We start from the raw sequence: 14,368 nt of genomic DNA on the forward strand, positions 1-14,368 counted from the left end.
ATTATTGTTTACTTAGAAGCTACCATAAAAAATATATTTCATATTATCACAGATAACATAATATTACATATTGCTACAACAGTCAGCGAGAGTGAGATAGAAAACAACTTGTGCAGGAATGTCAACGTTCTTCAGTAACTGTCATTTATTGACAGCTGACATTCAACTTGTTTCTGAGTTGTCAGTGTCACTTGTCAATCAATTCTCATTTATTTACAATATTTTTGTTGGAAATTTTTATAAAATTTCTTATAGGTGTTCTTTTCATCAACATAATAAGCAATAAACTAATTATCCAACTACTATTCGAAACTGTAATGTGTTAGCAAATAAATGGAAAAGTCAATTATGTAATGGAATGCATAAATTATAATGTAAATACATTAAATTATTCCTAAAGAATGTCAACTTTAGGCCGACGTGTATTTTGTTGTTTATTCGTGATGTGGTGGGAGAACAGTGAAATCTTTACTGTAGCGCGCGAACCATGAACCAGTATACGCTTTCTAATCGTGGAATACGGACTTAATATCAAATATAGCTGTATAAACATTAATAATGTCGTACGAGAATCTGTTGTCGATACTATCTGCTCACGGTCAAGAGCAACTTATAAAATACTGGCCGGAACTAAGTGAAAACGAGCGGGAACAGTTATCTAGTGAAATTTTGAATTTGGATTTCGGAGAAGTGAACGAAATATTTAGGCGGGCTAACGAAACATCGAAGGTGATATTCGATAAGTTGGATAACGATTTGAAACCAATACCACAGACTCATTATGAGTCCGTTCCAAATTTGAATGTTGAAAAAATTGAAGAATATGAAAATACTGGCCTAAAAGAAATTAGCGAAGGTAGAGTCGGCGTTTTATTGCTGGCGGGAGGTCAAGCAACTAGATTAGGTTTTGGACATCCGAAAGGCATGTATGATGTTGGTTTACCATCTAGGAAGACACTGTTCCAAATTCAAGGTGAACGAATTCGCCGCATCCAAAACATGGCTACTGAAAAATACGGCAAAGAAGGTAAAATTACATGGTATATAATGACATCTGAACACACAATGGGCCCAACAGCAGAATTCTTCAAAAGCCACTCTTATTTCGGACTCAATAAGGATGATATTGTATTCTTCAAACAAGGTACATTCCCATGTTATGATTTTAATGGAAAAGTTATTCTGGCTAAGAAGTACCATATTAACTCCGCTCCAGACGGCAATGGAGGCCTATACAGAGCATTAAAGGCTGAAGGAGTACTCGAAGATATCGCAGGACGAGGTATCAAACATTTGCATGCACATTCCGTAGATAATATTCTAATTAAAGTCGCTGATCCTGTGTTCATAGGTTATTGTAGTAGTAAGAATGCTGATTGCGCTGCGAAGGTGGTAAGCAAGTCATCTCCGAGTGAAGCTGTCGGAGTTGTGTGCCGTGTGAACGGACATTACAAAGTGGTGGAATACTCTGAGCTGACTGATGAAGCAGCGGAAAGTAGAGAACCAGATGGCCGACTGACATTCTCAGCCGGTAACATATGCAACCACTACTTCTCATCAGAGTTCCTTGCGAAAATCTGCAACTATGAATCTAAATTAAAACTCCATGTTGCCAAAAAGAAGATTCCCTACGTAGACGCCAACGGTGTATGCCAGAAGCCAGCTGAATCTAATGGAATTAAAATAGAGAAGTTTATATTCGACGTGTTTGAATTCGCGGAGAACTTCATATGCCTAGAAGTCGCGAGGGACGTTGAATTCTCAGCGTTGAAGAATGCGGATTCGGCGAAGAAGGACTGTCCGTCCACAGCTAGGGAGGACTTGCTTCGTCTACATAGAAAGTATATACGGCAAGCAGGTGGAGAAATAACTGATGACGTTGATATTGAGATTTCTCCATTGTTGTCGTATGGTGGCGAGAACATTGAAGAACTGGTGAAGAATGAGGTGTTCACAATTTCTCCATTCCATTTGAAGAGTTACGAGGAGGCCGCCACAAACGGGGTGAATGGTAAACATTGATTTTTTTTTCTAAATTAAAATTGTAAAAAAAAAAAAAATGCCACATCTATTGCAAAAACTTATTTTTTAAAATTCGACTTTGGATTTAAAACTTTAAAGTGCATTTTGCAATGTTTGTATTTCTTGAGAAGGTGTGCGATATTTTTCATTTGCGATGAAATAAATTCGACCGATTTGAATGATTATTTCACGTTTAGAAAGCTTCATTATTAGCCTATGACATGGCTGCAATTTTTTTTTAATCAATAAATTTTGTATTAAAAAAATCGAGTCATGTGATATGCTAATACAAACAACAATTGTAAACAAACCCAGGTTGCTATCTTATATGCATTTTCTTCATCGTAATTATTATAAATAATCTATATAATGTAAATATATTAATATATTGTTGATACAAACTATGTTCTGTATTATACATGTATATAGTTAATTTAAAACGGCTGTCTGTATGCAGAGAGAAAGGAATTTGTTTTATATATACATATATATATAAATGGAGGAAAGCAGAATTGCTGTAACTTGAAAAACCGATATTTTTATCACCAACAGATTAAAAAAACAGTTTCAAAAATTCATACCTAATATATTTGTAACTTGTAAAACTCAATGTTACACCAGCTCAAAACATTTGTTTCAAAAATACATGCCTCATATATTTGTATCTTGAAATACCCAATGTTACAACAAATAAAAAAAACTGTTTCAAAAATTCATGCCTCATATATTTATCAACATGGAAAGTTGTAAATTGGTTAAATACAGTATTTATTTAACACATTTTCAACTTTCTATCTCGATAAATATATTTGAAATAAAATTTAAAAGAATTTTTGTAAAGTTGGTGCTCTTTAAGTTACCACAATTCGGCGTCCTTCCGTCTATATATATATTTTATTATAATTAATTTAAACTCCTACAAGTATTACAAGTTATATATTAATTAATATATTAAAGCTACTTATATACATATATATATACAGGGTGGCCCAGAAGTCACTTTACATTTTGAAAACTAAATAACTTTTTTTCTATTCATATATTTCTTTTTCTCTTTTCAGAATTAAAAATATAATCCTTGGTAATTTTTGTCATGGATAAGTTTACGACAGAACAACGAGTGAAGATTTCAACAGCATTTGTTGAAAACGCTTCACTAAGTTCCTTATTGCAGGCCTACTAGGGGGATGTCGAACATTAAAATGGCGCATATACGAACTTTGCGTTGCAACAATTGACCATCCATTTTCAAAGTAAAATTAAATTATCTTCACTCGTTGTTCTGTTGTAAACTTATCCATGATAAAAATTTCCAGGTATTATATTTTTTAATTCTGAAAAGAGAAAAAGGAATATATTAATAGAAAAAAAGTTATTTAATTTTCAAAATGTAAAGTGACATCTGGGCCACCCTGTATATGTTGAACATATAAACCAAACAAAATAATCCATCACAGTAGGCTATTATATGTATATAAACTTATATTTTTAATATAAATATTAACATTTTAGTCAAATAAATAATAATACATCACATAAGCGCATTGTTTAAAAAAAACTACGAGGAGAGAAAGGAAAAACGTTAAATATAATCATTACATAGTATCAAACAAAGTCGTTGGCTGTCCCTATGTATGTATAAATCTTTAAAACTACGCAACGGATTTTGAAGCGGTTTTTTTTAATAGATAGAGTGATTCTAGACGAAGGATTACATATGTAATACATGTACACCCGTGCGAAGCAGGGGTGTGTAGCTAGTTAACTATAAACTGTGATTTCCTTGTCCACAAACAAAACCTTCCTAATTCCAAAAACATTCTATATACATGAGAAGTATGTGCCTGCAGAGAAACCCCGACAGGAGTTTTGCAGGATAGTTGAATTATAATAATGTAAAAATTGAAAAATAAAGACAAATTTTTATCTATTTGTTTATCAAACCATAATCAAAAACATTATAATTTGAATATTACAAACTTATTACAATTATAATATACTAGCTATCCGCCCAGGCTTCGCACGGGTGTACATGTAATACCCATATACACCTCCCTCTTGAATCCTTTCATTCCACTTATCTATGGCTATAAACTGCATTAAAATCCGCTATGTAATTTAAGATTTAAGTGAACAAACATGGATTATGAGAGGTAAACAAAGATATTCTGTTTTATTTTTAATTTGAAACGGAGGCCCGGAGTTACGCGCGTCAGCTAAATGCAGATTAATTTAAAAATTATAATATGTTTACTCATATATGATAATTTACAATGTCAAGTGTTAATTATCTATGAAATTAATCATATAATCATCATGATTGATTCAATATGAATATATTTCACTTTTAAATATATTTAGATCCATAGATTGCACTGGTCAAGACAAGTTTTGTTTCCTTAATTTTTATCTTGCTTTTTTTTTTAATTTTACGGCTCCGAGTATGAAGAAAATACTGGGAGATTGTTAGTTTCAGTTTTTTATTTTATTTAAAGTTTTATCCTTATATATATAATTTTATATTTATATACTTACTTTTATATTTATATACTTACTTTTATATATATAAAAAAATGTCGAGTTCGATATAAACGGGGATCGAAATTACGACGGCTTGAGCCGAGGTTCGAATCCCTAGCAGTATCCTCAGAATGAAATCGTATCCGTCAGGCGGGAGTTGTCCTTCAGCCGCACCATAAGTCTATCCTTTGGTTTGGAGTGCCATCTGCACTCGCCCCCTATCGTCTGGTGAAATTGTAAAGGCCAGCTGCGGCATTAGACTAGTTCGGAGAAAAAATCCCCGCCTGCACTAACGGTCTTGGCACCAGTGTCTATGAAAATAGAACAAAAGAAGAACAGAAAGAAACTTCGATCTTTTCGAATTTCGGCTCAGGCTGTCGTAAATATTTCATACATCCAAAAGCTGTATATGCCATTTAAAGTTATCACATTTTTATCATCACATTATTTTATATAACTAATACGATATTCCAGTTACCTAAAAATATTGTTTTTCTTTTTTAATAAATCTTGTACGGTAAAGTAAACCAAATAACTTGTATGAACAGCTAAAAAGAATCTTGTAGAACTGGTACTAATTATAAAAATGTCGTAATTGTCTAAATTAATGTCTATTAAAGTGAGATTTACTAATTATATTATTGCCAAATTGTACAAAATTTAGAATAAGTTTGTATAAAACTTGTGTTTGATATATTATAAAATTATATATATTTTCAACACACTTGCTCGTAAATTGGATATAATTTCACCGGTTTTCGATATATAAAGCATGTCATAAAATAAGCATGCGTTATAAACGCAAATAGTGAAGTTATATTCCATAACAGCACTATTTTTCTTTTTTTTTCAAATTTCGAACTGACGCCGCGCAGCACTGACAGTAGCGCGCTTTAAAAAAGTAAAAAGGCGGGAAAGCAGTATGCATCAGTTTTATGTTGAGTTTATTTAAAATGAAGTGTGTTGAATAACGTTGTACGATATACGTGCTTATTTAACGCACTCGGGTCTATTACGCCTCGTGTGTTATAACCATCATAACGCACTTATATCGTAATATATTGTTATATTCAGGAGTATGTTTTGTCTGGGTGTTCTTTTTATGTATATTATGTACTTTTAGTTGGAAATCGTGACTTCATTGGCGTGTAAATTTGTAGAACACTAATTGTTGATGATAATAATGAAATTAAATGTATTTATTTGCTTTTGAATTAGGTTTGAATGTAAAAAATAAGTTAGTATTAATAAAATGAATCACATACAAAACGTGTCACCGTACTACATTTAAGCAATAAACTTCATTACATTTATATCGCCATTGCTTTTGGCGTGCGAAATTTTAGTAATTTATATGTAAATGACTTTTGAAAAATTTATTTAAGAATAATTAACACAATAATTTCTATATGTATAACTTTTTATTGCACCTTTTAAAATATACAAAACAAAACTATGTATATTACATAGTATGTAGGTACAAAAAGTAGTCTTATCGCTTCTCTAGCGATCTCTTCCAGACAACCTTTGGGTAGAGGAGAAAAACAGAAGGTGGTTGATGATGGAATGAATAACGCATAATATATATAACATACATATAAAATAAAATCCTTGCTAATATTATAAATGCGAAAATAACTCTGTCTGTCTCTCTGTCTCGCTTTCACGCCAAAACTACTGAATCGATATAAATGAAATTTGATACACAGATAGTATAGACCCTGAGAAAGGACATAGGCTACTTCTTGAAGCGAAAAAAGGGTTGTAAGGGGTTGAAAGAGGAGTTGAAAGATTGTATGGAAGTATCGTCATTTCTAGAAGCTTGTAAATTGTTTTTGAACTGTTGCTTACATATAAATAAATGAGACATTCAAAGTTTCTAAAAATTTTACCCTTAAGGGATAAATAACCCTTAAATAAAATTGGAGATGAAAATTTATATGAAAATTCGACATTTTTGTAGCTATTTTTAATGGGGTCATTGACGTGCCATCAAATAATTTTGACCTTCTGATTATTTGGAAAAAATAATAATAAATACTATCAAAACTCTCTATGAAATATAGTAAACAAAAGAGGTTCATTTTGGATTGTTTTCATTACACGCATAAATTAAATTACTGTAAAATTAGTGTGACTTCTGTTGCTGCAGGTTAGATGACAAATAATTTATGTTAGGCTTGTACGATGTTACTTTTAGCAAAATGCATGCTGAACTGGATTCATCTGTCAAACGGTTTCTAACCGAGTTTTTAATGTTATTAATCTCTGAAAATAATGACTCGCAGGCATAGGTAGGTGAAAATATTGTTAAAATAGCATGAGCCAGCTTCTTCAAACAGCTTTATGATCGACGACGTGCCCAAAATATTGTGTCACGTGCCATTGGTTCGCCTACCCAACACTAGACCTACATATATACTGTTGTAGTCCGAATTTCGAGAATCAAACTCACGCCTTTTTAGTCTAGTTCAGTGCAACAACCACTAAGCCACTAACCACCTGTACCTTAATTACCATTTAATCACAATAACATGACGTGAAACAGCGATAACAAGAAATAATTATTAATTATACATGAAATAGCATATCTATTGTAACAAAATTGTGTTTTAAGAAATGTAAAGATTACAATGATAAGCAAATTAAATATATATCTAATAATATAAATGCGTAAATGTGACTGCCTTGGTGGTATAGTGGTTTAGCACCGCGTTACGATTGTCGCGGGTTCGATTCCTACACGCACAAACATTTGTATTCATGAGTATGATTGTTTACGTCGGTCTGAACGATTTCTATGTCAGATTTTAATGCAGTTTTCAGCAATAGATAGAGTGATTGAAGAGAAAGGTTTATATATTAAAATAAAATTCTTAATATTAATTATTTACATGAAAATATACACCTATTTATTTTGCTATCTGTAAACAAATAAAAACAACTTTTGCATAGATTATTTTAGTCCCACATGAAAGTTAACTTTCTTGTATTTATATATTTATTTTCCTACAGTACAGTTCAATATACAGATTCAATTGAGAAGAATTGGCAAGAAACTCAACTGTTTTTTTAAACCACTTTCTTTACAGTTTATATTTATATAGGTGTCTATGTCTAACATTAAATGAAAATCCCGTGCATGAACAGCTATTGCCATGCACGCTCGTCATTCAAGTAATCGTTTAGTGAGTAAAGCTTTGCTCAATAAATATTTTTTAAAGGAAATTTATATGTATGTTTATTTAAAGCTGATAGAAAATATATTTTTAAGTAATTGCTTTGCTTTAAAACACTATTTTCATGCGATACTTATAATTAATTTTATGAAATCAGTTCTGCAAGGTTGAATATTAAATTGTGTAAAATTATTAACGTGTAACAAAATGTACTTAATTATTTTAGTCATAGATTTAAAAATGAGATTTTTTATTTACCTACGTTCCTTTAAATACTTAGATAATAATAAAAATATTTTAATTAAAACTTTCTTGTTTTAATTTCCTTGTATAAATTTTTTATACTACTATCGTGGCAAACAAGCATACGGCCCATCTGATGGTAAATGGTTACCGTAGCCTATGGACGCCTGAGACACCAGGGGTGTCACGTGCGCGTTACCGACACTTAAGAAACCTTAATATACCCTTCTTGAAAAACCCCATGCTGTAGTCTCATGAGAAAACCTCGGCAGGAAGTTCATTCCACAATCTAAGTGTACGCGGGAGGAAGCTCCTCTGAAACCGCACTGTCTGAGACCACTTAGGTTCCAGCGTGTGGAGATTAATTCTCTGTTGATGGATGTCTGAGCGATAATTATAAAATGGCATGCAAAGGACGCTCGATTTGAACTACTTTGGTGATTTGTCAATGCTAATTTAGTAAAAATTACTTTTTTTTATTGGGTTGTTTGGGCTATTGTCAAGTGCTTGGGCCTGTAGCACTGCAACCTACATAGATCTATTGTGCTCGCCCTTTTTCAGAGCTCGCTACCTAGACCCGTCAGGGACAAGAATTGAAGGATATTCTTAGGAGCGATGGTTTTTGTCTCCTCGGGAAAGAGTGTATATTTTCCAAAGGAGATATTTCGTTTATGCATGAGTGGGCTACAACCACATAGGATGTGTAGCGGCGTTTCCTCTTTAGTTTGGCAAAATCTGCAGATTTTCCTTGTATACCTCATGATAAAATAGCATGCAAAGGACGCCTAATTTAAAATGCTTTAGTAATTTGGTAATTTAGTAAATATGACTTACTAGAATTTGTAAAAACTCGTCTGCGTGTTAATAATAAATATTAGTTAATATAGATTAAGATTAATTAATTAAAGAACCTTAGTTAAGTTCCTCTGTATTTCTTTTTTTTTTGCACAATGAAGTTAGCTTGTATTTGAACAATGGAATTGTTTGGCTGAAAGGAAATTACCAGGGCCGTAAAATGCTTAATAAAAAAAAATTCAAATAGAAGTTAAAACGTAGACTAGGCTGTACGGTCTAAAGATCTTTGCCTGTTCCATCATTGAAAAGGAGATGGACGATATGGAAAAAAAAAGACTACAATGCGATTATATATATATATATGTATATATAAGTTCTAGAGGCAAACTCATTGGTCTAGTCAATTGCATATTTCTGACACAACGCTAGTAAGAGGTGTTGCACAACGTGGGCGAACCAGTTTGACAGGAGTGCTGGCGTCGACCGGATTGTTTTGTAATTTATAACCCACAGACGACGGGGTCATGTTTTCGATTTTCGGGTCATATTTACATTTGAACTTACAAACCCACAAATATTATATCATAATAGTATTCATAATATAAATGCGACAGTTTGCGACTATGGATGTTTGTTTTTATTCTTCAGGCAAATGGTACTGAGCAGATTTTGATTAAACTTTACAATAACATGGCTTATACTTTGGAATAAAGCATAGGATATAAATTACATGCGGGTCAACCGCGGGCACAGCTACTAATAAATACAGTAAACAAGCTGTGGCCGCGTCTTCGTCCGCGTAAAATATTCGACTAATGAGGAATTTCCATTTCAACCTCCATTTTATTTTACCCGGGTAAAATTTATACAAACTTTGAATGTCACATTTATTTACAGTCAACAGCCTAAAAAATAAGTTTCAAGCTTCTAGCTTTAATAAAGACTGTACTTCTATATAACCTTTCATCCCCCTTTTCAACCCCTAACAACCCTTCTTTCGGGTTAAAATGTAGTCTCCTCTCAGGGTCTAGACTCTCTGTGTACTTACCAAATTTCGTTTAAATCGTTTCAATTATTTGAGTAGTGTGTATAATTAAATTAGTGGGGATAATGCAAGTAGGTACAATATAACATGATAAAATAACTAAACGAACAATTGCAAATCACACAAAGAAAGTGAATGTACGTAAAGGTTATTTTAGAATGCAAGGTAACACTTAGCCGGTGGTAATGAGACGTTTTGAAATCATAAATCATTTACAACGCGATAGATATTTATTTATGTATCATTACATTGTATAAAACAAAGTCGCTGTCGCTGTCTGTCCGTCCCTATGTATGCTTAAATCTTTAAAACTACGCAACTGATTTTGAAGCGGTTTTTTTAATAGATAGAGTGATTCAAGAGGAAGGTTTATATTAATACATGTACACCCGTGCGAAGCCGGGCGAGTAGCTAGTGTATTTATAAACTCAAACAACTAAGGGTACTCATTATTACAGGACCCGAGACCACGACTTTTTAATGGATGATAATGGAATGGTTGATAATGAAATGGAACCATCGTGATAAATTCTTGGTGAATTTCTCACGGTGTGCTAACTGACCTGGCCTCATGCTCATCTTATCCTCCACTGGTGCCCCACCAGCGTAAACCGTTAGCGCAGGTGGGTGCACCATTCCATTATCACCCATAAAAAAAACCGTTAGCGCAGGCGAGACCACCATTCCATTATCATCCTTAAAAAAAATCACATATTTGTGGATGAGTTTGTTAATATTTTCTCTCAAATATCAATTAATGAACTACAGGACTACAATGGTAATACAGCAGAAGAAAATGCGGAGATATAAAGGTAAGGTAAAGAATTGGTCATACACCATATGCATGAATGTTATAAAGGTTCTTTTTAGTATGCAACTGTTACCCTACCAATCGACTTTGTATGCAGAACACTCGGGCATTGAACCTATACTTATTTTCTTCCATATGTGGCAAATAGAATAATAATAATAGAATTTTTATTAACTCGTTTTTACAGTAATAACATAAGAAATACAAGAATAATTTACACATTAAAAAACGGAGTCAATGTGGACCACAACTCAGCATAATGCTGGAAATAGTTTCCAGCGCAAATCTACTATCATTATTGGGCAGTACAGCAAACCCAATATATATATAATAATAGATATTGAATTGTTAGGTTCGTAGATAGGGCATCAATAAAAGAGGAAAGTAAAATATTATATCACAATTATATTTCTCGATGAAGTCTAAATTTACAGTCTTTATTTTCTATTGTTCTAACGATGACAAGGAATGTACAATTTTCAAATTTATATTTTCTTTATACAAACTAAAGAGTTATTAACAATCATCGTGCGGCAACACCGTTGCCTAGTTACGATGGAGCTAGAAGAATAACAAGTTTGTCATTCGGGACCGAATCGCCTTCCTATATATATATTCATTGTTATTTCGTTATTATAAATATGTAATGTATTTTGACGACCTCGGTTGTCTAGCGGTCTAGCACACCGCTTTACGTCCGATGGTCGCAGGTTCGATTCCTCGCACGGCACAAACATTTGTATTCATGAGTATGATTGTTTGTATGAGTCTGGGTGTTTTCTATGTATAATATGTATGTATTTACGAAAAAAAATGTCTATGTATATGTATCAGTTATCTAGTACCCATAACACAAGCTTTAGCTAGCTTAACTTGGGTCTAGATGGCGCTGTGTGAATTGTCCTGAGATTATTATTATTATTATTTGTATTTATCTACCTTACTTAGATAATATGATCATGATTCTTGTCACAGATGGGATAGTCAGACGCAATTGAGTTTCTTTTCAGTTCTTTGCTCGAATGCACTCCAAACTGACAGTTTTGACATATCATAAGAGACTGTAATAGACCTACATGAATATATATGTTATGATTATGTTTTTTTGTGTTATTTATCCGTATAAGAAAGGCACAGAATCTAAGATCATACAGCCATTGTCTTTGGTATCATTTCTGTATTTTAATTTTTTTCCTTCTTCAGGTAACTTCTACTGTAGAGATATTTTGATGATATTTATAAATAAAAATCTCAAATAAACTCTTACTAAAATTATAAGTTTGTGCGAAAGTTTGTGAGTATGGATGAATGGATGTTTTTTTATGGATGATAATGGAATGGTGCAACCGCCTGCGCTAGCGGGTTACGCTGGCGGGGCACCAGTGGAGGATGATAAGATGAGCACGAGGTCAGGTCAGTTAGCCCATCGTGGTAAATTCACCAGGTATTTATCACGTTGGTTTCCAGGGGGAACCGCGTGGAGGTCAACCTGATTCGGTACATTGTTAGTAATGAGGTTATTAATCCACATTACTAACAATCACCTACCCCCCGATGAATGGATGTTTGTTACTCATTCACGCATAAAAAAAACTACAGAAATATAGCTTATACATCAGAATAAGACAGGGTATAAATTTCATTCAGGCAAAACCGAGGGCACACAGTAAGGTGCTCCGTGAAGCCTGTGAAGACACCAGAAGGTTTCTGCGCTTCTGAGAGAGCTTGGCTGGCTACTCTAGTAGTCTCGGCTCTACACGTACAACGGCCCAGATGAGAGGTTAAAAGCTGAGAATAGAGTTCATATTACCTACATTATATTAGGTACATTACAAACGTAGACACGGTTAAAAATATAAAATGAAAAATCAAAATTCAAAATATCTTTATTCATGTAGGTCTACTATGATATGTCAAATCTACCATCAGTTCGGAATATTTTCGTTATGAGAAGTACTAACAAGAAACTCAGCTCGTATTCTTTTGAAATAAATGTTATACATGTTTACAATAATAGAAATTTCTAAATTCAAATTTGAGAGAATAATGTGACCACCAGCATATGCTATTGCAAAAGCGAATAGTATAATCAGTGTTCGTAACCCGAACAGACCAGTCCCCACAAGCAGCGCTTTACTCATCATCTGCTTCTTCCTTATCCCATTTATTTGGGGTCGGCGTAATATGTTTTTCGCTTCCATTCATCCCTGTTCGCAGTCATCGCGTTATTTACTTCCTTTCTTACCATATCATCTTTCACACAGTCCATCCATCTCTTTTTTGGCCTTCCTCTGCCCTTATAACCATCCACATTCATTTGTAACATCTTTCTTAAAATATTATCCTCGTTCCTACGCATTACATGTCCATACCATGATAGACGATTACTCTTCAACCTCTCTGACACCGGTGCCACTTTCATATTTCCTCTAATGTATTCATTCTTTATCTTATCCATTCTTGTCACACCACACATACACACCACGCTTTACTATACACATATAAAATGTTATATTATTACAAAAAATGCGGTTCTGCATGATTTAAACGGCTGGTGATTGTAATTCGACCTTGACATTTAATGGCAGACGCGCGCAGTTGACATTTAAAAGAGCGCGAAAGTGATTTTTTTTTTATTTAGTCACCGGCACTGGAACTAAAGTTCATAATGATATGACATTTGGCGGTATAAACTATTTACCATAGATTGTGTAACGATGAGTAATACTTTTATAACAATACTAGTTCAATTACTAAATTGGTGTTACATTATACGTATTATTAATGACAGAGAGAGAGAGAGGGAGACAAACAGATATATTCTAAAAGCTGTTTATTTATCAGAAATTGTTTTTATGAAATAATATTCAATTGGTATTGTCGAGTTTTTTACATTGTACAATAAACTGAATATAAAAACACAATAAGATTTCTTTTTTTATATATGACAAAACCGTTACAACTGACTTACACAAAATACCAAACTGTCCTACAAGAAAAAAATATTCTTTTTAACACAATCTGGCTTATTTCTATCGTGTAAAACTATGCTTTATAACTTGTATATCAGTTTAAACGATGAGATTTGGCTGTGTTGTTACAGAGTGCAAAGACATTAGGGCACCTTAGTGCCCAGGAAGGGCAACGCATGACTTATGCGTCATGCAACGATGTATCATGTAAGTCGTAATATACATGTTGTTATACACGTATATACATAAGACGAGACGCGGCGCCGTAACAGTTTTTGCGTTAGTTGAGACAATAGTTTTTTTTTTTTGTTTCTGTTCATCCTTTAAGCAAAGGGAACTGTGCATATACAGCCGTCAACAGCTTGATTTTTGTTTGTCCTTTAACGTAAAGCAAATGGAAGTGCGCCCATACAGCCATGTCTGCATATTTTTTTTTTACAGTACAGTGCAAAAAATGTTCTTGAATTTCTTAATAATTCCTGAGGAGAATTAGGGACACACCCTCCACCATGGCATCTCCAAGCGCCAAAACTTCCCCATACAACGAACCCCCTATCCGGAAAATCCCTCAAAATCCACCACAGCGAAAACCACAATCCGCGTTCTGGCCCTTTTCTCGTCTGTTTTCCAACAGCTTGATTGTTGAACCACTGACATTAAAAAACGTAGTTGTTTTTATAATACATTCAAATTTGATAGGCAAAGAGCATAACCCATACTGTCTAAGAAAAGTTTTTTTTTCTTTGGCAAGAGACTAGTGTTGCCTATTATGCCACTAAAA

At 33.4% G+C, this 14,368-nt stretch overlaps 1 protein-coding gene across 1 annotated transcript; it reads left to right on the forward strand.

Annotated features, from left to right (window-relative positions):
- Window positions 1–239: 239 nt before the first annotated feature.
- LOC131845339 (UDP-N-acetylhexosamine pyrophosphorylase-like protein 1) lies at window positions 240–2,255 on the forward strand. Its single transcript, XM_059194389.1, has one exon. The coding sequence runs from the start codon at window positions 559–561 to the stop codon at window positions 2,020–2,022; it is 1,464 nt and encodes a 487-aa protein (XP_059050372.1). The 5' UTR covers window positions 240–558; the 3' UTR covers window positions 2,023–2,255.
- Window positions 2,256–14,368: the final 12,113 nt, after the last annotated feature.

This window comes from Achroia grisella, unplaced genomic scaffold, assembly GCF_030625045.1.
Source record: "Achroia grisella isolate CSIRO2021 unplaced genomic scaffold, CSIRO_AGI_Agris_v1 utg461, whole genome shotgun sequence".
Taxonomy (NCBI): Eukaryota; Metazoa; Arthropoda; class Insecta; order Lepidoptera; family Pyralidae; genus Achroia; species Achroia grisella.

Coding starts and splice junctions, on each gene's coding strand:
- LOC131845339 (XM_059194389.1), top strand. CDS start 559: ATGTCGTACGAGAATCTGTTGTCGATACTATCTGCTCACGGTCAAGAG.